Here is a 24,484-nt window from a genome sequence, read left to right as displayed (position 1 = left end):
AACCTCCTTTGTATCTACCATCAACTAGGTAGTGCACAGTCTGCCTGATATGATGCAAACTCAAGGTATTGTTTAGGTGTATCCTCTATAGTTTTAAAAAATATACAGAAGATTGCACAGAGACTTACAATCAAATTGCTTAGTGTATGGCTAGCTTTATGGCCTGTACACATGATCAGAAAATCGTGCGCAAAATACCACTTTCGATGCGATCGTAGGATAATTGGATCATTAGTACAGAGCTTTTGAGAGCCGATCACAACAGTTACATACATATATAGTTACATAGTTTGTGAGGTACATTGTATACCCCTGTATGTTGTGGTCTTTAACCACTTCCCGCCCGCCCTATTACAAAATGACGGCGGGAATGTGGTTGAGTTATCCTGACCGGACGTCATATGACGTCGGCAGGATAACACAGCTCTGGGCGCCCCCCGGGGGCGCGCAGAGCGGCGATCGGTGATGTGAGGTGTCAGTCTGACACCCTGCACCTCCGATCTCGGTAAAGAGACTACTGACGTAGCTCTTTACCATGTGATTAGCCGTGTCCAATCACGGCTGGTCACATCGTCAACAGGAACAGCCGTTGATCGGCTTTCCTTAGTTCGTGCCTGACAGGCACGAGTAAAGGAGCGCCGATCGGCGGCTCCCCTGACAGGGGGGGGGTCGGCACTGGTAATCAGATCATTGATTACCAGTGCAGACCCTGGGGGGGGGATGCCACTAGATCCACCAGGGATGCCCACTATGACCCCAGGGATGCCCACTATGGCCACCAGGGATGGCAATCAGGGCTCAGGGAGCCCCCCATTGCCCTCCCCATCAGTGATGCCCACCAGTGTCCTCCCTATCAGTGCTGCCCACAAGTGCCCATCATTGCCATCCTTTAGTGTCACCCACCAGTGCCCATTATTGCTCACCAGTGCCGCCTATCAGTGCCCATTAGTGCCGATCAGTGCCCACCAGTGCCGCCTATCAGTGCCCATTAGTGCCTGTCAGTGCCACCTATCAGTGCCCATCAATGCCGCCTATCAGTGCCCAGCAGTGCCGCCTATCAGTGCCCACCAATGCTGCATATCTGTGCTACCTATCAGTGCCACCCCATCAGTGCCTCCTCATCAGTGCCTGTCAGTGCAGTCTCATCAGTGCTCATCAGTGCAGGAAAAAACTTATTTATTTACAAAATTGTATAACATAAACAAAAAAACTTTTTTTTTTTTTTCAAACTTTTCGGTCTTTTTTTATTTGTTTAGCAAAAAGTAAAAATCGCACAGGTGATCAAATACCACCAAAAGAAAGCTCTATTTGTGGGGGGAAATTTCATAAATTTGGTGTAAGTACAGTGTTGCATGACCGCGCAATTGTCATTCATCCTTGGGGGACCCCACTTTCCACACCCGCCCAATCCGAGTACACCCCATTAATCATCACACTCTGGACTCTCCCCTGGAGCCAGTTCTCTATCCAGGTACTCACCTTATGGTCCATACCTACCTTCCTTAGTTTGTACAGTAAGCGTTTGTGGGGAACGGTGTCAAAGGCCTTTGCGAAGTCCAGGTACACCACATCCACAGGCTTACCTTTATCTAGGTGGCAGCTCACTTCATCATAGAAGGTTAATAGATTGGTTTGGCAAGAACGATTTTTCATGAATCCATGCTGATTACTACTAATAATAGTTTTCATTACTAAAGTCTTGTATGTGGTCCCTTAACATCCCCTCCAAAATCTTACAGACTACTGATGTTAGGCTGACCGGCCTATAGTTACCCGGGATATATCTCGGCCCTTTTTTAAATATTGGTACCACGTTGGCTTTTTTACAATTCCAGTTCATCTGATTTTATCCGATTGGACAATCACAACATTTTTTCTCGCATGATATCAGATCATACAATTTTTGTTTCATTAGTACAGTTGTCGTTTGAAAATACACTACACACATTACATCACTTCCAATTTTTATTCTGTCGTACAAGAATTTTCGTAACTTTAGTAAACTCTTCATTTGCGGTATGAAACTAGCATGCAAAAAAAAAAAAAAAAACAGTAGATCAATCATCCAATAATCTCATTGTGTGTACCAGGCATAGGAATCTCCATATTACAATCTGATCATACAATTTTTTTTAAAATCAACTTTAGAGTTACCAAAATAATATTTTATAAAGACCTACCCAATCTATCCAATAAACTTGTATCCAATTAGGCAAGCACTTTCTCTAGTTAGTTGGTAGATTTAAAGGAGATTGTAATGTATGTGGTGAGGTTCACTATGATTTCAAAGTAAAAGTTCTGCCTAGAATTAAATGCTGCAAGATACCTGCTAGTGCATTTATTATCCGTTAAACCTGCTTCTCTGTTTCTCTCTGAAATTAGTTTCACTGGGGTTGGTTTACTAAAACTGCAGCTCAGCAGAGAAACCAATCCGCTTCTAGTTGTTATTTTTTTTGTCAAAGCTTAAAGTGATTGTAAAGTCCCGTGTTTTTTTTTTTTTTTTTATATTACAAACATGTTATACTTACCTCCTCTTTGCAGTGGTTTTGTACAGGGCATCCCAGATCCTCCTCTTCTCGAGTGCCTCTTTGCTGCTTCTGGCCCCTCCCTCCTGTCGAGTGCCCCCACAGCAAGCAGCTTGCTATGGGGGCACCCGAGCGGAGCTGCAGCAACATGTGTTACGGTAATTTAGACACAGGGCTAACATTCAACCCAACCCCCTCTCTCTTCTGATTGCCTAACTGACTTTGACAGCAGCAGGAGCCAATGGGGTTGTCGTTCGAAAATACACTACAACACATTACATCACTTCCCAATTTTTATTTCTGTCTTATGAGAATTTTTGTAACTTTAGTAAACTCTTCATTTTCGGTATGAGACTAGCATGGAAAAAGAAAAAAAAACAGCAGATCAATCATTTGATAATTTAATTGTGTGTACCAGGCATAAGGATCCCCATGTTACAATCTGATCATTCAATCTTTGTAAAATCAACTTGAGATTTATCGAAATGATATTTTATAAAGACCTACCCAATCTAGCTAATAAACTTGTATCCAATTAGTCAAGCACTTTCACTAGATAGTTGCTGGTAGATCTAAAGGAGATTGTAATGTATGGGGTGAGGTTCACTATGATTTCAAAGTAAAAGTTCTGCCTAGAATTAAATGCTGCAAGATACCGGCTAGTGCAGGTGATTGATAGCAGTGGGAGCCAATGGCGCCGCTGCTGTGTCTCCGCCAATCAGGAGGGAAAGTCCCAGACGGCTGAGGGATTCGTGGACATTGCTGGATAGAGAGGGGGCTCAGGGAAGTATTAGGGGGTGCAGGGGTGGCTGCTACACACAGAAGGATTTTTATCTTAATGCATGTATGCATTAAGATAAAAAAAACCTTCTGACTTTACAACTCCTTTAGGGCTCTTTCACACGGACGTTCCGCAATGAATGTCTATGGGATTGCGGATGACCATCGGCTGACATCCGATTTTTGTCCTTTCAGTTCTGTTCCGTTTTTTGGAACGGAACAGAACCCTATTTTTGTTCCGTTTAAAAAACGGAACGGATGCAAAATCGGATGTCAGCGGTGTCATCCGCTGACATCCGCAATGCCCATAGACATACATTATGTCCGGTTATCATCCGCAAACGGATGGGATGATATGCGGACATACGGACCGGATGACACAAGTGTCATCCGTGTCCGTGAAAAAAAAAAAGTGCGGAGCGGATCGCATTGCGGTCCGCTCCTTGTGAAAGAGCCCTAAATTGAACAGGTTGAAGTTAGAAACTTATTGGCTACCATGCACAGCTGCACCAGATTTTGCACTCTCCAGCTTTAGCAAGTCAACCCCACTGTGTTGCTAGCTAAGGGCCTTATTTCAGGTTCACTATCCGATGAGAGTGCACTTATTAGCCACTGTGGCATTCCCATTTTGAAGAATACAGTTGTCTATAGGACCCTAAAAACAAAGCTGACAGATTCTCTTTAATGCAGTGTTGTATTAATCTGGTGTATGGCAGTTTACAGCGAAAGGCCAATAGAGATCAGAAAAAATCACCTGCAGATCGGTGCCTGTACTCACCATAGGTTGGGGATTCGATGAGAGAAGCCGCTGTTCTAGGTTTCATTTGAGGAAGTATTACAGGGCCCTGAAATAGTAATACAGTTGAATAGTCAGCCTTTTTATTACTCAAAGAATCAAACTATTAATACTAACAGCTGAGGATTGTTCTTTTGTCCTTGGCATCTGTTTTTTTAACATACCACTGGCTGTGTGAATATATTGGGATCACTTGTTTGCTTTTGCATCATCTTGCTTTGAATCTGTGTATTTTTGTCAATTATTAGTCTGCTTCCTCTTGCAGTTCGCCTGATGGGTTGGTCAGCCAGCTCAGACACTACCAGCTATATTAATGAATAAAAAAAGATGTAGTGAGAAACCGCAATACAATAAGTATACAGGTGAAAATGTCTATATTTCTACATTGTGTGCGCTCATATTAGGCAATACTTACAAATAAGCTCATATAGTTAATATTGAAAATATTTATTGACAAATCATACATGTAAAACAGACCAACTGTTCTGCACTTCGTTTTTTGTAAAAGGCAGGAAAAAGTTAAGATCGTCAAAGTCTCTGTTGTATTGAGACTAAAAGGGAGTTAACAGAAAGAGAACAAGCAGATGTAACTAGAGAGACGTAGAAATTAAGGTGGCTAGATAAGAGAAGCAGGTGATGCAAATAACAATGATTTTTTTTGTTGCATGATACTGGGAAAATGACTAGTGTTAAGTATACACATATCGAAATTCGTCCAAACGTCTGTAGGCCTGCCTGTTCAACAGAAGCCGGTAGGGTTGCCACCTCATCCCTTTAAACCAGGACACACATTAATTACACAGGTTCTGTGGCTGATTAGGGTGGTAATTAAACTCATTTAGTGCCTTATGTGCATTATATTAGCCTCAGAACCTGTGTAATTCAAATGTGTCCTGGTTTAAAGGAATGAAGTGGCAACCCTAGAAGCCGGTCATGCTGGAAAAGCAGCATTTGATCAGTTGCTGTGAGTAGTGGCTGCAGCACTGATCACTATATTCTGATGGGGGAGTCCCCTCTGTCAGCATACAAAATCTGAGGGTTTTTTTTTTTCCAACCAGCTGCCTGAACAAAACAAAAACTCTACATGTGTCATGTGTTTGTTCTAAGCTGACTCCTGGAGGATGTAAAAGATTGTAAGTGATGGCGAAATGATAGAAAGTTAAAGCAAAATGATCATTACAGTGATGAACTAGGAACATACAGAGAAAAAGCACACTGAGGGTAAGTACATAGGACTCATGTGTACAAGCTTTTACTCTTATTATTAGTGACCTACTCATCTAATGTGCAATTGCCATCTCTAAATGTTGCAGATCTAAAATGCGGTTGCAGCACCATACAGCTCACCAACACATTCAGGTGTTCCATGCAAAGCGCTCACACCTGAGAGTAAATGGAGCACAATCCTGGTGATTTTGAAGAATTCTTTCAGGCATTTTCCTGTTTGACGGTGGGGATAGTGTTCTTGGGGTCAAAAGCAGCATTTCTCCTCCTCCTCCAAACACGGTGAGTTGAGTTGATGCCAAAGAGCCTTATTCTCGTCTCATCTGCCCACAACACTTTCACCTAGTTCTCCTCTGAATCATTCAGATGTTCATTAGCAAACTTCAGAGAGGCCTGTACATGTGTTTCTTGAACAGGGGGTGCTGCAGGATTTCAGTCCTTCATAGCGTAGTGTGTTAATTGTTTTCTTGGTGACTATGATCCCAGCTGCCTTGAGATCATTGACAAGATTTCCCTTTGTAATTCTGGGCTGATTCCTCACCGTTCTCATGATCAGTGAAACTCCACGAGGTGAGACCTTGCATGGAGCTCCAGAACGAGGGAGATTGACAGTTATTTTGTGTTTCTTCCATTTGCAAATAATCTCACCAACTGTTGTCACCCTCTCACCAAGCTGCTTGGCGATGGCCTTGTAGTCCATTCCAGCCTTGTGTAGGACTACAATCTTGTGCCTGAAATCCTTGGACAGCTCTTTGGTCTTGGCCATGGTGGAGAGATTAGCATCTGATTGATTGATTGCTTCTGCGGACAGGTGTCTTTTATACAGGTAACAGGCCGAGATTAGGAGCACTCCCTTTAAGTGCCGGTTCACATTTGTGCTATCACAGAGATCGCATGTAATTTGGAGCGCATTGCTCCTGAAAATTACATGCAACGACAGTTTGGCTGAATTCGCACCACAATCGCACTTATCACGCACAGGACCCTTTTTTTGGTCCGCAGCAGAATCAGATCGCATGGTGGTTCACACTAGTGTGATCCTATTCAGTGAGAACTGTCAGAATGCAATGGGATCTGATCTGGGGGTGTTGTTAACACTGAATTGACACCCCCAGCGTATTGCATATGGCAGTGTGAACTGCCTGTGGTGCCGAAGCGATGCGGGAACACGATGTATATTCGCAGCATTCCCGCATCGCATAAATGTGTACCGGCACTTAAGAGAGTGCTCCTAATCTCAGCTCGTTACCTGTATAGAAGACACCTGGAATCCAGAAATCTTGCTGATAAATAGGGGATAAAATACTTATTTTACTCATTAAAATTCAAATCAATTTATAACTGTTTTGAAATGCTTTTTTCATAATATTTTTGTAGTTGTGTCTCTCACTGTTAAAATAAACCTAACAATAAAATTATAGACTGATCATTTCTATCTCAGAGGGCAAACATACAAAATCCGCAAGGGATCAAATGCTTTTTTGCCCTCACTGTACATATATACGTGGTCAGTAATCTCTTTAACCACTTGCCGACCGCTCACTTGGAGCGTACTGCGCAATCTATGGGGCAGTCCCTGCTCGTTATCGCCCAGCGACGTAGGTGCATTTATTATTTTTTGTTGCAGGAGCCTGGAAAGCATTGCACCAGTGATCAGCAGATCACTGATGCCATGCAGGTCTCCTGCACACTGTCAATGTATGGGCTTACCCATACATCCCGTACAAACCTATCTTTACTGCAGTCTGGTGTGATGCAGCGTTTTTATACAACACCTCCGAAAAAATGAATGCTGACATTTGAATGTATTCACTATCTGGGCAAGGTCTCTTTACTGAATAGAAAAAGAACACCAGAGTGCTGGCATGGTGTAGCATGGGCTCGAGAAGATTACACATCCTGCTAAAGAATTTGCTTTTCTCTATCGTTCATTGACAGACGCAGCTCCATATTCTTCTTGACCATTTGGTTACGCTGCCCCCTACAGGAGTAGGACACTAGGCAGGAAAAATCTTTACCAAACCTATGGGGCAGTCCCTGCAGGCATACACCCACACACTCTGCTAAAGGATTCAGTTTGTTTCGGCCTAGTTTAGGAGCAGGACCTAGTTCCCGGCTGGGACTTCGGTCTTAGCTTGTCTTTTTGTTTTAAAGGGAACTTTTGTTAGAAAATGTTTATTTTTTAGCTAGTTATGTTCCTGAGAGAACTGCAATCAACAGCCAGACTGGGTTTCGGACTGGATGTTCTAGATCCTTAAGGTCTCCCAGCCGAGCCAGGAGTGGAGAGGTAGTCTGTCCGGAGTGGCGCCCACAAGATGTCGTTGGTATGGTGAGTAGTGTCCCCCTATAGTTCTGGCGGTCTCGGGGTGAACGTGGGCCCCTCCCTGGAGAGGTGGGACCCTTAAGTACCCCTCACTTCCCCTGACCTCTCGGTATGTACCAGGCTCCCCCAAGGCTTCCCTCCCCACCATCAGAAGATCCCTACCTCAGGGGGTGGATACGCCGATGCTGCTATAGCAGATCTGCTGGGGGGGGAGGTTAATCCTGGTGGGGGTCCTTGCAGGGACCCCCCGATGCCACTACTCATTTCGACCCCTTAGGGGGTCCTGGAGACCATATGGCGCGCCGAGGGGGCCGCCATTTTGCTGTGAAATCGTTCAGCCTCATTTTACTGGCTTTAACGGCATGGCTGTTGAAAGCCAAGTATTGAAAGACAGGGGTCTTTTTGACTCAGTGATTCCTACACTATTGAAGGCTAGACAATCTGTGATGGATTAGGTAAAATGTCTATTTTTCTATGTATGTTTTTGTACATGTTTCTTACACTCAAAATGGCCGCTAGCAGCTCCCCCTCCCATTGAGTGAAGCTTGTGTAACTAAGATGGCGCCTCCATCCAGGACTACACCCAAGATGATGACACCTAGATCCTGGAGGAAATTTACCTTAAATGGACCTATCAGAAGCTACAAGCAATCAGATAACGCTATGCTTATGACGCACTTGCCCATGACACTAGCCGCTCGCCTATATAAACACACATATCCATTAGCAATAAAGGAAGTATCACTTACCTGAACACGTTTCAGTGTGGTTCTTCTTGTGCATGCACCAGATTATATAGGCCAAATCAGGAAGGGGACAGATACTCACCAGACGATTGGTCTGATCCAAAACAAATCTACCTCCAGGAAGATCTATCATCGTATGTGGAAATCGTACATCTCATGGTGTGAATCGCGGAAGGTGCATCCTCGCCTTTTTTCAGTGGCTAGGATTTTGACCTTCCTTCAAAAAGGGGTTGAACAGCTGTTTGCCTTGGGCACGACAAAGGGCCAAGTGTCAGCTATGGCTGTATCTGCCCTGAACATATCCAGATGGATCAGGCAGATGGTGGTTCAGGCTTATTCACTAAAGGGTCAGGTTACACCTTTCCCTGTGCCTCTTGGGCTTTTCGCCATCAGGCGTCAGTAATGCAAGTTGGCAAGGCGGCAACTTGGTTGTCTGTGCACCTTCGGATGCTTCTTTTGGCCGCAAGGTTTTGCAGGCTGCTGTGTAAAAGAGAAAATATTCTCTTTGAGGGTGTATGTTGTTTCTAGCTGAGCTCCAGTTGTTCCTGGTTGAGCTCCATGTTCACTGGTTGGCAAAGTTTAGCCTTTGGGGAATTACGTACTTTTCTGTGTTTTTTTTTTTCCCCTCCCCTAATGCAAATACTGCTTTGGGACATCCCAGTGGTCAATAAGAATATGGAGCTGCGTCTGTCAATGACTGATAGAGAAAACTGGATTTTCAACTTACTGTAAAATCCTTTTCTCTAAAGTTCATTGACAGACACAGCACCCACCTCTCTAATTTTGAGTGGAATGTTTTTTTTTTCTAAACACTGCTTGCAACATAACTGAATTCTATAGCAGAGTGAGTGGGTGTATGCATCCAGGGACTGCCCCATAGGCGTGGTAAATATTTTTCGTGCCTAGTGTCCTACTCCTGTAGGGGGCAGCATAACCCAATGGTCAAGAAGAATATGGAGCTGCGTCTGTCAATGAACTCAGAGAAAAGGATTTTACGGTAAGTCAAAAATCCAGTTTTTCAGTACAACTGTTGTTATATTGTGGTCTATTTACTGTGTACGTTATAGAGCAGTCCAGGAGGCCATCCTTAAACATTTATTGATTGATGGCAGGACACACCTGAAAACTATACAGAGCAACTAACCATAAAAATAACTGCAGAAGTGTAGCGAAAAGAACAGAGCAGACAGATGTAAGATTATGACACAGTACCTGTGGAGAACGCAGCTGTGGAGATACTTGTTGGGGTGATGGCATTTCTGGAGCACCTTCTAAAAAGAAAGTCGGCTAGGTTTCAGTAGTACAAACTATAAATAGGAGAATTAGTGGCATCTTTACAATATGAGAAACCTTCTAATCCCCTTTAAAATCAGCAACCAATATTCATAGCTTTTCCTTAATTGGCTGGTATCTTTTAACACTTATTACAAGATCACCTTAATGTAGGAATAAATTAATGTTAGAACGTTATATTGCTGATAGTAGAAAGTAGCACATTGTTCGGGTGATGTGGAAGGGTTTTTCGCATTGGCGACAAAGCAAAGAATTTTATCATTACCAAACATAGGGTAGGATAGAAGATTTTACATGGGTCTTGCTTAGTGTGATCAATTGGTGAAAGAATTTCAAAGTTATACTTAAAATGTTTCTCACACCGTAATGTGCACATAATATCCTAATCCGCTTTCCTTGTCATTATACAGTAGGTATAGAAAAGTATCACCCCCCTTTAAAAAAATCACATTTTGTTGCTTTGCAGTCTGAAATGAAGACAGAAACCGTTTTTGTTTTATCCAGCTGTATTTACTTATGCAGCATATAAGATCCAAGTGAAAGATATAACATTAAAAAAAAAAAAATCAAAAACAGAATGACTGAGTTGGAAAAGGTATCCCCACCCTTATGTCAGTATTTTGTTGAACCACCTTTTGCTTTAATTACAGCCTTTAATCTATTGGGATGTGTCTCTACTAACTGCACATCTAGACTTTGCAATATGTGCCCACTCTTTTTTGCAGAACTGCTCAAGCTCAGTTGAATTTGATGGTTGACCGTTTGTGGACTGCAGTATTCAAGTCATTCCACAGATTTTCAATGGGATTTAAGTCTATGCACTGACTAAGCCATGCAAGGACATTCACCTTTTTCTCCTTCAACCACTGTGGGCCAATTTTTGCTGTGTGCTTTGGGTCATTGTCGTGTTGAAAGGTAAACCTTCTTCTCATCGACAACTTTATGGCAGAGGGCTGCAGATTTTCCTCAAGAATTTGATGGAATTTTGCCCCACCCATTTTTCTTCTAGACAAGTGCTCCAGTCCCTGCTACAGAGAAACACCCACATAACAGGATATTACCACCTTAATGCTTTACTGTAGAAAGGGTTTTTTTTTTGGATGGTGAGCTTTATTGGATTTCAGCTAGACATTTTGTTTGGTGTTGAGACCAAATTATTAAATTTTAGTCTCATCTGACCACCTTAAACGCACCTTAAAGATTTTGAGGCCACATGGAAAAATGTGTTATGGTCAAATGAGACTAAAATTTAAAATTTTGGCCTCAAACCCGCTGGGTTGAACACCTAATGGTGTAATAGGCTTTAAACCCTGTTAAAAATCTGTGAAATGACTTGAAGACTGCAGTCCACAAACGGTCACCATCAAATTGAACTGAACTTGAGCAGTTCTGCAAAGAAGAATGGAAAAATATTGCGAAGTCTAGATGTGCAAAGTTAATAGAGACATATCCCAACAGGCTGTAAAGCAAAAGGTGGTTCAACAAAATACTGACATAGGTGGGGTGATCCTTTTTCCAACTCAGTGATTCAATTTTTTTTTTCTGACATGTTGGTGTTATAGCTTTCACTTGTATGCTATAAGTTGCATAAATACAGCTGGATAAAACACAGACTGTGTCTGTCTTCATTTCAGGCTGCAAAGCAACAAAATGTGATTATTTTAAATAAAGAGGGGGGCGGGTCTTTTTTATACCCACTGTATTTGTCACCAGTGTTAAATGCAAGACCTTGTCAAGTTTACAATCTCATTGCGCTGTTACCGTTTATGTAACTTGTTGAACATATGTCTGTTGGAACGCTCCTCCATGTTTGGTTAGATTGTACAAAAATCAAATGCTATTCGATAGGTGTCTATCATTTATGATATATGATTTTGGGGAAAAGCATCTGGTAGGATTCAAAGGAGGCTCTGTGAACCTAAAACAGGAGGGATGCATTGGCTCCCATTTCAAACTTGTAATATTTGTTTTCACAGATGGTAAGCAAACCTTAGCAAAAGCACCAAGACTAACTATTCCAATGGAACAACTAGTTAAGTGAAAAATGAATGTCTTTCTGCAATATTACATGATTCTGTCTACGTTTCAAAAGTCCAGACACCATGGATAGCACACTATGGAGATTGATTTACTATACCTGGAGAGTGCAAAATCTGGTGCAGCTCGGCACAGAAGCCAATCGGCTTCCAGTTTTTTTTTTTGTCAAAGCTTAATTGAGCAAGCTAAAGTTAGATGCTGATTGGCTACAATGCACAGCGGCACCAGATTTTGCACTTTCCAGTTTCAGTAAATCAACCCTATGGCCCCTTTCACACATACGGTCCGTTTGTCCGTTTTTCATCCAACCGTTGACGGATGAAAAACGGACATCAATGCATCTCTATGTAAAAACGGATAATCACCCGTTAACATCCGTTTTCTTCCACTTCCGTCAATGTCCGTTTTTTGGAATGGATGAATGCCCTATTTTTCATCCGTCAAAAAAAAAGGATCGGACGAAAAATGGATGTAAATGGACAAACGGTCCGTTTTTCATGCGTTTTTGCATTTGTTAGTGGATGTAAAAAAAAACGGATGAAAACGGACGAAAAACTGATAAAAAACAGATGGAAAATGGATAAAAAATGGATGAAAAACTGATACATTTTGACATGACTGAACTGATGAACTGAACGGACCGTATGTGTAAAAGGGGCCTTATATGTCTCTGAACTTTGACAACAAATTACTTACTATCTGATAAGCTCTGGAGCTTATAATGATCAAGTCTGAACCACCCAAGGCATTCCTCCTTTCCCAATCACCCCTATTCCCCTGCTTTCACTTCCCTTCTCCCCTTGTTTCCCTCTCTTTTCTTTTTCTTGATCCTCCACCTACTTTTCATTTCTTCCTCTTTGGTACTCTGATTCTTTCCTTCCCTCTTTCTCCACCATTAACTATTGTTTTGTGGTTCTACATTGGCACTCCTGATGTTTTTTAGGTAAACTAGTGGGTCCATAACACACGTGTTCATTAGCTTGGGTACATGGGCTCTTGCCAAATTTAAGTGTATGTTCTCTCAAGGTTTAGTATGATATTTTCACATGCGATATGTTTGCATACTATATCCTTATGTTAAAGCCTGTTACAGGCGGTCCCCGGGTTACAAACAAGAGAGGGACTGTAGGTTTGTTCTTAAGTTGAATTTGTTATGAACGGGTACATTTTTTAAGTGTAGCTCCAGCCAAAACAATCAAGTTTTTTGGATAGCATAGGGAAGGGTTAACACCCCTGTAACATTTGTTTTTCTGTCTGTGCCGCTGTTCAGAAGATTTCACCTCACTTTCTGTCCCTGCAACAATTGGATTTTGAAAAGTTTGGGTTGTTGTGGAAACAAAGATTGGTGATCAAGCTTCAGTGGAGACACCTTTTTCCGATGAGAACTCTTACAGGAGTGAATTTCCCTTCCTAGGGGTAGATTTCTTCTCACTTCCTGTTGTCTCCCTTTGTTTGTAAGTAGGAGTCGTTTGTAAGTCGGATGTTTGTAACCCGGGGACCGCCTGTATGTTTATTTTAGAAGGACCTGTAACCTGTGCACAGAAGTGGCTGGTTTAATTTTGAAAACCTCAGTAAAAATCTATTATCACAAAAAGTATGTCTGTTTATCTGCCTGAAGTTAGAAAACAATCCCTCATTATATGTCACAACGGTTATGCCCTTGTGTAACATGTTTTTTCCCCTTTTTTTTTTTTTCTTTATCTGTAAACTGCAGCAACGATTTCAGTCCTGTGGTTTATGTGTGGTAAGACTCAAGTAATAGAGCTCATGTTTTTAAAGCACCTTGCCTATTTCTAGACACACGCATTACCATTTTTATTTGCAATCCAGTGTTTTTTTATTTTGACGGTTTGATGTTTCATAGAATGTCGTAACATACAACATAAATCATGCATAAGCATATATGAAAAAGTAGTAAGATTACCTTATTGGTTGTGAGTGTATACACGGATATACTGGCACAGAGCCCCTAAATCCTAAAGCTGCAACAGCACTTTAAAGCTGGCTATAGATGGATCGAAATTTGGACAGTTCAGCAGAGACCAGCTAAATTTTGATCCATCGGTGGCTGGTCCTGTTCCAGAGAAGTCCTTCTAATAACTGTTTACTCCCAAACCAACTTGTTGGAAAATGTTCTTTAGATCAGCGCTGTAGCCAATCGGCTGCAGTGCTGATCAGTGTAATCTGACAGCAGAACTGAGGAACACTCGTCCGAATACAAAAACACAGTGGGGAGGATTTCTCCATCCACCTCTCTTGTGTATATGGGGGAATGTGTTCAGTTTTTTTCTGATTGTAAAAAATGGATCCATGCGAGTATGAAGCATCCTAAACAGTGCTTAACCACTTGCCGACCGCCGCCCGACTATATACGGCGGGGGTCAGCCCCTCCCAGGCAAAGTGACGTACCAGTACGTCACTAGCCTGGGAGCCTATAGGGGGCGAGCGCACACCGCCGGAGGCACGCTCCCGCCCCCGCTTTCCCTTAAGAAGCCAATGCGTGTGACCGGCGGACCCGATGTCCGCCGGTCACTCGTGATCGTCGGGTGGAGAGGGAGAAAGGCAGGCGGCTAATGTAAACAAAGCCACATGTCATTCTTTCCTGTGTAAAAGCACAGATCACTCGGTCTTGCTATGTAGGACCGTTGATCTGTGCTATTACACACACAGCCACATCCAATCACAGTTAAAAGCACGCCCCTAGGGACACACTTAACCCCTCCCTCTCCAATAAAGTAAACCCCTTCCCTCCCAGTGTCATTTTTACAGTAACAGTGCATATGTATAGCACTGATTACTGTAGTAATGTCACTGGTACCCCCAAAAGTGTCAAAAATATCAGTAAAGGGTCCGATCTGTCCTCCGCAATGTCGCAGTCCCGCAAAAAAAATTGCAGATTGCCGCCATTACTAGTTAAAAAAAAAAAAACAATAAAAATGACAAAAATCTTTCCCTTAGTAAACGCAATAACTTTTGCGCAAACCAATCAAAATACGCTTTTTGCAATTTTTTTTTACCGAACATATGTAGCATAAAACAAATTGGCCAAAAATGTTAAAAAATTTTGATTTTTACATTTTTTGGGGGGGGGGGAATTTCATATAAAAAATGTGAAAAATATTGTTATTTTTGAAAAATTGTCGCTCTTTTTTTGTTTATAGCGCATGATAAAAAAATTGCACAGGTGATCAAATACCACCAAAAGAAAGTTCTGTTTGTGGGGAAAAAAGGACGTCAATTTCATTTGGGTACAGCGTCGCACGACCACACAATTGTCCATTAAAGTCACGCAGTGCCGAATCGCAAAATAGGCCCTGCTCAGGAAGGGGGTAAAATCTTCCGGGGCTTAAGTGGTTAAAGTGGCACTTAGTCTGTTTTACTTACCTTTACTCCAGCGATGTGACTTCCTCGTCACCGCCATTACCTTTACAGTCGTCTTCTAGGTTTGGCATCTTCAGCCATCTTTATTGGCCATACCAAGATGATGTAACTCTTGCACATGTGCGCTAAGTTAAATCATCCTGAAATAATGTACAATTATGACAAAATTGTACACTGAGGTGCACAGCTCAGTTTACAATCTTTAGGAAATTGCTAACAAACAGATTATTGCAGAATACAGAGTCTCTTCTGCAATTAAAAAACCTTCCTGTTAAGTATTTTTTTAAGCCAAATTCAATTTTCCGGCATGCCAAAGGGACGTGATACAGACTAAGTGGCCACTATAGCATACTTTAAAGCCTAAGTTTACCTTAAGTATCCTACTTACCTTCAATGTGATGTGTCCCTTTTGCTTCTGTCTTTTAATTCAGAAGAACTTCTTCTCCAATGCCCCCTCCCAACCCTGTAATCATTTGGTGTGGTGGGGGTTAATAGAACTGGGGAACTGTCACAGCCACTAATCAAGAAAGCCCAACTACTAGGAAATTGAGAGTACGACTAGGCGAACATATTGATAACATTAGGAAGGGATTTAAAAATCATAGTGTTTCCAATCATTTCCGCCTAGTACACAATCAAGACCCCACCCTAGCTTGTGGGATTGATAAAATAGAATATAACTGGCGGGGAAAAAATATGAGGATAGCTGTATCCCAAAATGAGTCTAGGTGGATATATGAATTATCGACACTTCAGCCCCTAGGTATGAATATAAACATGGATCTCAACTGCTTCATTTCCGATCCTTAATTTTAAATTTTAAATTAATTTTAAAATGTATTATTCTTGGCTCTTAATATTTAGTTGTGTAGGTTTTAGAATGCATGTTTTTATTATTTCTGGCCTTCAAAATTTAGATATATGTATTGTTGATGGATATAGGGACAAATCCCGTTTTTTACACGTAATTGTTATATGTAAACGCCCAATTATTCATTTTATCAATTATTAGCACTTATTGACTATTTATAATTTAGCACTTATTTTATGATACACTTGTTATAAAATTATTAATTCTGAGTATAATAACGATATTACTAATCATTTTGTTATCACTTCATAACACATTAGCACTTTCGTGCACTATACACATGAGATTTATATATATTTTTTTGGGATCACAATCACTGTTATTAGATATATATATATTTTTTTTTCCTCCAAGGGTTAATACTATGATGATGCGAAACATATTATAGTGTGTTCTATGTTTTTTATTTTATAGAGTTAAGTAGATGATTACCCGTATGGAATATTTTTTAAAATGCATTATAAAATATGGATATGTAGGTTAATATATAATATAATGTTGCGGAACATATCACACTATACATTTGATGGTTTAAATATATAGTTAAGTGGATTGGCACCCGCATTAACTGTATACGAAATGTGTTATTTAAATATGAGTAGGTAGTTAGCCGTTCCCTCATTTATCCATGACGGAAGTTTTATTGTATCCCTACGTCCCCATGTTGCTTGGTGACGAGGGACGCTACAAGTATGAACTTCCTGGGAGGGAGCAGTGGAGGGCGGCGTCTACCGCATTAAAGTCCCCTCACGAGCGTACGTCTCCACCTCTGAAGACGTCATACGCTCTGACGAAACACGTGTCAGGTGGAACGCACGCCATCAGCCCGGAAGTCACGTGGAACGCAATCCGGTAGCTACCGCTCTCCACGCTACAGACATCACAACAGCGGGCGCGGAAATACCGTGTTTTATCTTTATTCTTGTATTTGTTTGATTATTAACTCCATTAAAAACCTTTTAAATGGTACTGCACCATCTGGAGCTTTATATTTTTTCTGTAACCGGACCTTATGTACCCAGGAAGGGGATTTCGTTCTATGGGGAATACAGCCCAGCAGTTACCATTCCTTTGACCTGGAAGGTCATAAAGCTTTATTGGTCTCTCTGCCGTAAGGTAATTGAGACCCACCATTTCTGGTGAGTTTATATCTTATCCTTTCCTGAAGCCACTTCATATGATTGAACTTTTGGACCATTGGAGGATCCAACACTGAGCACTTGCACTTTTCTTTGCACTCAAGTGGATTATTTGTCACTAAGTCACTTATGAACTTTTTATGGACTTCATTTGGCACATTTATGCACTTTTATGACACTATTGTTATTTAATTATTTTACTCAACACTGTGTGTTTATTTTATGGGTTTAGATTTTACATAATTTATGATATTAGCTCTTTTTACCACATTTTATATTCCCATATGATCCTGATCTTACCACCCTTTCTGCCCAGCTCATCCATTCATAGAAGATGTACTACAGCATCTATGAATGTAACATAATCTATGAATAGAGGGGCTGAAACTTTCAATCATACGCCCATCCTTCATTGTTAAGAGTGTGTTTCTGTCATAGGTAAGCTTAGGCTTTAAGTGCTATTCACATGCAGCTAGATGAATCAGAGCCAAATTATACTGTAGAAGCACAGAAATGGGTACTAAGCATTTGCTTCTAATGAACATATTTTTCAATGTATGTATTAAAATCTGATGTGTGTGTGTATATATATATATATATATATATATGTGTATATAATATATACAGTTTATGTTATATTTGACTACTTGCATGCAATCTTATTGAGGAATCTTACCAGAAGGTATAGTGATGGGTTCTAGTGGTACTTCCTCCGGTTGCATTGGGGCATCAAGCTCTGAAACGATTTCTGAAGGGACACTGGAGAAAGAAAGAAGGAAAGTCTATAGGAAAATACTGAGCAATTGATGCCAGAGCATTCCATGAAAATAAAGTAAAGTGGTCCCATATATCATTTCAGTAACACCAAATAAAAAAATAAAAAAAATGAATCTGTCTGAGCAGGCAATAAAACTGAAGGCAGACCATGGGTGATTCCATGACTGATTATTATATAAAAGTGCAAACTCTGGGACTCTAAACCTCTTGCAAGTCAGATGTTACAAACTTGTTCCAGGTCAGTGGATCACTAAGGTGTCCATTTATTAAGAGGTGATCTGGCCTTATTTTATATATCATGACTATTTACCTATTTACAGTGTATTAAGTTCTCAGAGGAGAGCGGGTTTAATAACTATTGTGCTGCTGATGAGAGAAGCGATTGGTCTACTGTTTGTAGGTCACTGCTCAAAGTTAAAGGAACACTTTGAAAACACATGAGATCTCAAAGGAGAAAAATATCATGCTGGATATCTATACTGATATGGACTGGGTAATGTGTTAGGAAGGAAAGGATGCCACAGTGTTTGATTTTTGGGGTTTCTTTGAATTCAGCCCTCTGTAGGTTGATAATTTTCATTTCCATCAAAGTGAAAAAATGATGCAGCAGGCTAGTCCATTTTGCTGAAATTTCATTGCAGCAACTCAAAATGGTACTCAGTAGTTTGTATGGCCCCCACGTGCTTGTATGCATGGTCCTAATGAGACAAGCATAGAGTCTTACAGTGGGTCCAAGGATTTCATGCCGATACGTAATGGCAGTTAGGGGGCCATTGTCTAGCTTTGTATGTATATTATCACTCGCGCCTCTGGGATGTAATGTATGGAATGGAAAGCCGCAAGTTCAAACTATATATATAGTTGGAAAATGCAAATGATTGAAAAAACTGCGCTAACCTTTGGTGATAGAGGGCTGTAAAAAGCCCTCAGGCCACCCTCATAAAGTCTGTTTCTGATTGCTTGGTCGGAGACGTTCACACCAGTGGCCTGCTGGTGGTAATTTTGTAGGGCTCTAGCAGTGCTCATTCTGTTCTTTCTTGCACAAAGGAGCAGATACTGGTCCTGCTTATGGGTTATTTTTTTCGCGCATGCCGAATGGCCGGCTTCTGTCGAACACGCTGCCATACACACAGGCCTAATAGCGGCCAGTTTTTAATGAATCGGCGGATGTTGCCTGGCATTCGACCCGTGTGTACTTTGTTTACTTCTTCTAAAGGATATGAAAGGAACACTCCAACCACCATGACCACTTCAGTGATTTTAAGTGGTCATGGTGGTAGGAGTCAGAAACACTGCACATGCTGGGATATTTACAATTATGTGCTGGGGGCTAGTTGCACCCCTAGCACATGTGACTTACTGCTGGCAGGTACTGCTGGTGGTTACTGCTGGCAGGTACAGCTGTCGGTACTGCTGGCGGGTATGGCTGTGGGTACTGCTGGCTGGTACTGCTGTGGGTACCTCTTGCTGGTGCAGCTGTGGATTCTGTTGGCTGGTACTGCTGTGGGTACTGCTGGCTGGTACTGCTGTGGGTACTCCTTGCAGGTACTGCTGTGGGTACTGCTGGTGGGTACTGCTGTGGGTTCTGCTGGCCGGTACTACTGTTGGTACTCCTTGCGGGTACTGCTGGCGGAGAACACAAAGCGGCACAGTAGGAGGCATGCAGAGCCGATGCTCCCTGTATCTCTCCTCTCACAGGCGGAGTGCATTTGATATCACTCCACCTGTGACAGGACAGACCTGGAACTATACAGGAAGCATCGGCACCGATCTGTCACAGCTGACAGACACTGCTCTGTCACAGGGCATCACCAGGTCTTGCAGGAGACTTATGGGCCATACACACTATAAGATTTTCTGAAGACTTTTTCCTTTAGACTTACCAAAACCATATAATATGAGGTCAAACCTAAACACTTTCAATTTGTATGCAATCTGGCAGGCCCTTGCACTACATAGAAAAGGTAAATCTGATGGAAATCTAACCACAAAAGTTGGATAGTGTGTATCCAGCTTTTGGATGTCTGACAACAAGACACCTGCCGCAGGGTAACCCAGGCTCCAGGCTACTAATTCCAGTCGCCAATGCGATCTGGTGCCTGGGATTTGTCGAGCCCTCAGTTAAGGACCTTCTCTACAGCACTGTACAGCTCTCCTAGAGTAACTGCCTGTCTCCTGGAATCTCCTCTATGCTCTTGAGACTGGGAGACACAGCAAACCTTCTGGCAATGGCACGTATTGATGTGCCTTCCTGGAGGAGTTGGACTGCCTGTGCAACCTCAATGATAGCCAGGTATTGCCTCATACTACCAGTAGTGACACTGACCCTAGCCAAATGCAAAACTAGAGAAAAACAGTCGGAAAAGACGAGTGGGGGAAAAATGTCAGTGGCGCCACCTAGAAAACCATTCCTGTTTTAGAGGTTGTCTTATTGTTGCCCATCTAGTGCATCTGTTGTTAAGTTCATTAACCCCGAAACTGATTAACAACTGCTCTGCTATTTAACTGACCAGATCAATATCCCAGGAGTTTAATTGACTTGATGCTATACTCTGATTAAAAAGAGTTCCTTTCCTCATACCCTATCCCAATTGTATGCTCTCCTTTCCCTCCCGTCTGAGGATTTTGTCCCGCCGGGGATTTTGAAGTGGGAAGGGGAACTCCAGAGGGTCTTTTCCGACTCGCAACGGCGCAACATGCTGAGGTTTGCTCTTAAGTCCTCTATTTGCACGCGCATTCAAGAGTCGAGCTTTAAGATTTTAACTCACTGGTACTACACCCCCTCTAGACTCCACCGTGTCTTCCCCGAGTCCTTGGACAGGTGTTGGCGCTGCCAAAGGGAGAAGGGGACTATGGCCCATATTTTTTGGAGTTGCCCTGCGTTGCGCGACTTCTGGGTGGAGGTGCGCGGGGTCGTTCAGAAAATGACAGAATTTGTCGTCCCGGATGACCCTGCCTTTTTCCTACTTCATTGCTCTGGGATTGCGCCTAGAAAATACAAGAGATCTGTGCTTCGACACCTCACGGATGCTGCTAAGTCCTGTATCAGTCTATGCTGGAAATCTCCGACGCCTCCGACTCTCTCCCTGTGGATTCGCAGGGTTAAATGGATCAATGATTTGGAAGACATGGTACTCACTGCACAGGGGAGAAGAGAACGGTACTCCAAAACCTGGGCATGCTGGAATGAGTTTATTCTTTCGGACGAGGGTCAGGCGCTGAGTGCCCCTGGCTCCTGAGACGGAGTCCGGATGTGGCGGGGTCACTCGCGCGGGACACCTTTTCTGCTCTATTCTTGCCCTTCCACCCCCCCCCCCTCTTTCCTCTCTCTGCACCTAGCTGCTCTTTGTCTGTTCCCTTCCCTCCTGGTTTTCCTTTTTCCCCTTCCCTCAGAGAAAAGTGTTATTTCTATCTCCAAGTTTAGCATGTACTCGCAATGGTGTGACTTTCCTTTTTATTGCATTTCACTATCATATGTATCATCATATATATCACTTCTTTCTCACGGTAATTGCCTGTTTTGATGATTTGCTCTAGTCCTTCACTGATGGGTTTTTTCCTTGTTTTTTGAGCATTGCCATGCCTTCACTTTACTTTTTCCTGCCACGCCTACATTTTATTGTGTATGATGTGATTTTATGTGTCATGCTACCTTTCTGTTTATGTTTGATCAATAAAGAATTTGAAAAAAAAAAAAAGAGTTCCTTTAGTTTTTTTGAGCAGTGTAGATGACAGTGATGTGTTGTGCAAGTGAGAAGTGAAAATTAAATATGCTGTATTATTATAAAAAAAAATTGTATAATATTAGGTATATTTGATACCATTAGCAATCAGTCACATTTTTAAATATTTGTTATTTAGACATTTACCAGTTACTAATTTACTGTTGAAGCCTTTGTTCAAAAACACTGGGAAGAAAAACTTGTTACACTATTTAACACTCTTCTTATTGTTATAATATAACTTAATAATCATTAAACATGTCTAATGTTACTTCACCCTGGAATTGGGGAACCTTTAACTTCTGTTACGCTTCTACGTGTTTCATCTACTTGCTCTGAAAAAAAGAAAAATAGAATAAAAACAAGTTCATGGGATTGTTCTCTCCTATACACAGTTTTGAAGATAAATACATTTCAGGTTAATTAAAATAAATGGTGTTCATTGTCCTGCACATTTGGTTTCTTTAGAAAGCCAGTCCGCTGCCAGCATGCTGCAAAGATGAACCCTTGCTCTCTATGGGGAAGCAGTGGTCTCTCTGCAGAGAACTAATACACTCCTACTAAGTCAGACCTTATGGCTCTGCAATCAGCAAAGCTCATGCTTTCTGCTGATTAGAAGTAACCTTGCTCTCTGTGGGGAAGCAGTGGTCCCTCTGCAGAGGTCTAACATGACCTCTTCTCGGTCAGACCTTATGGGGCTGCAATCAGCAAAGCTCATGCTCTCTACTGATTGGAGAGCTCTACAGAAAGAATAATGCATGCCCTTCTCAGCATGCAGACAGGGAACAGGCTTTTCTACTGTGGTTGGTTTCTAAAGAAAACAAACAGTAAGGCTTGTAACGTATTTTGTTCTGATTCACCTGCAATGTTTTTAGTTGATTCAAATATGCTTTAAAATGCAGAAAAACATGCTAAAATGCAAAGAAGCAAAGCAAAAGTACAACAAAATCTATGTAAAAACAAAACCAGTTGATTTAACCAGTTGTGGACGCTGGACACTTTCTATCTGTCAAGGCAGGACCTGCCGTGGAATACAGCAGCTATTATGACGTCTGCTGTAAGTGAAGAGTGGTTCAGAGGTACAAGTGACATTATTATTTATATTATAATTAGATTTATTATTATTTTTTTTTTTTACCATTGATATTTAAAGCTGAACTCTGGGCAATTTATTTTCTTCCCCCATGCAATGGGGATGTACCTGCACTGCACAGGTTAACTGCTCATTTTTGTCTAGGGCAGAGGAGAATGGAGATATACTTACCCTATTCTCCGATCAACCTAGCACAGGATTGGTCCATGCACAAGACTGCACAGCCAGAGCAGGCTCCCTTAGACCTGGAAAAGTCCAGCACTGGACCGTGGGGGGGAGAAACATTTTCTGGGGGATCGAAGGATCGGGTGACTATAAGTTTTCTGCTCAACCCTACACAAAACAAGCAGTTAACCTGTGCAGTGTGGGCACAGCCCCACTGCATTGAGAAAATAAATAAATAAATAATTGCCCGGCGTTCAGCTTTAAACTTTTTTATTTTTTCTCATTCTGTTCAATTTTAATTTTTTTTTTTTTTTGTTCAAATGTGCAAAATTGAACAAAAAATGTCTTATTTCTTTTGTTATTGCCTTTACAGTGCTTTGTATCAGACAAATAACTATTAATGGGACAAATTATAGAATAAAGTGTATATATTTTTTTTATCTACAGTAACATTCATTTCTCTAGCGCTCATCGACAGACGTAGTCCTCGGTGATACACCACCTTCGGGTTATGTTACCTCCGCAGGAGCAGGACTAGACAGGAAATTAAAAAAGCTCTGGCCACACCCTAGGGGCAGTCACAGAGGGTATATCCTCTCTCTCTCTGCCTCAGCAAATCAGTTATTTTCTGTCTAGTTAGGAGTAAGGACCTAGACACCTTGCTGGGATCTTAGGTCCTGGCAAGAATTTTTTCTTAAAGGATTTTTTTAGACAGCTTTTTTCTCCAGTGTTCCTGTGAGATCTTCAAGCAAGAAAGCTGAACTGGGCGACGGGCTGGATGTTGAGATCCGGTGGTCACCACAGTTCAGCCTACGAGCGCGTGCAGGCCATAGCTCCGCGCTGGGTCGGCCGCGACAAAGTCCCATTAAAGGACTGTCCACGCGAGTTAAACGTCTCGCCGAAACGCCAAAGACCATGAGTCACGGTGTCCGTATCGGTCGACAGCCCTCCCGCCCCGGTGGAGAGGGGTACTGTCAGGAGTTGGTGCCCGCCTGGTTCCGGTATGGTGAGTAGTATGTTCCCCCTTTTTCCCTGACGGGTTTTGTGGTGAACGCGGGCCCCTCTCTGTATGGTAAGAAAGAGTCCTTTCTATCCTATAACATGTCACAAATCCTCCTACTTTGAGTGTGATTTATGTGTGCAAAAGCCAGGAGGCTTGGCTTGGGAGCTAACAATCTATTGTATACATGTTTTTAAGATGTAATCTGTGGCATTCTGGGAATCTTATGGGTTAAGTATAAGCTACCTACCAGTCAGAAGCCACGGACATGTAGACTGCCTTCCAAATCAGATCTCCAGCTATTAGCAGGCCTCCCGAACGGCCACGCGGTCCGCCAGGGCCGGTACCGCCAACCACGCCATATCCCCATGCAGAGAGAGTGTTGTGTGCCCTGCAGCACACCGCTATTCAGTTTAGGCCGCCGCCATTTTTTTTGCTGGATCGCACGAGCCGCCATTTTGGCGTAGCCTCGTGTCTCCAGCATGGGGGCGGCCATGTTTGAGGTGATCCTACACCTCGTGGAGCTTGGGGGAGGCGCCGGAAGGCGTGCAGAGGGGCGGAGCCGCCTCCTTTCTTCCTGGGCAGCCAGCCAAAAGACTTCCTGTTTGTCAA

General features: G+C 42.2%; 1 protein-coding gene across 1 annotated transcript in view; it reads right to left on the bottom strand.

Moving 5' to 3' along the window:
- REC8 (REC8 meiotic recombination protein) overlaps window positions 1-24,484 on the bottom strand; it is a 74,777-nt gene that overhangs the window by 9,660 nt on the left and 40,633 nt on the right. Inside the window, exons 9-13 of the mRNA XM_082243730.1 lie at window positions 21,892-21,949; window positions 17,792-17,874; window positions 9,607-9,665; window positions 4,266-4,406; window positions 4,084-4,150 (exon numbers count right to left, since the gene is read on the bottom strand). Coding sequence (XP_082099856.1) covers window positions 4,084-4,150; window positions 4,266-4,406; window positions 9,607-9,665; window positions 17,792-17,874; window positions 21,892-21,949 — 408 coding nt within the window. The remainder of the gene's footprint in view (window positions 1-4,083; window positions 4,151-4,265; window positions 4,407-9,606; window positions 9,666-17,791; window positions 17,875-21,891; window positions 21,950-24,484) is intronic.

Source organism: Pelophylax lessonae (assembly GCF_965119305.1).
Source record: "Pelophylax lessonae genome assembly, chromosome: 1".
Classification (NCBI taxonomy): Eukaryota; Metazoa; Chordata; class Amphibia; order Anura; family Ranidae; genus Pelophylax; species Pelophylax lessonae.
This window is presented reverse-complemented; position numbering and strand designations above follow the sequence as displayed.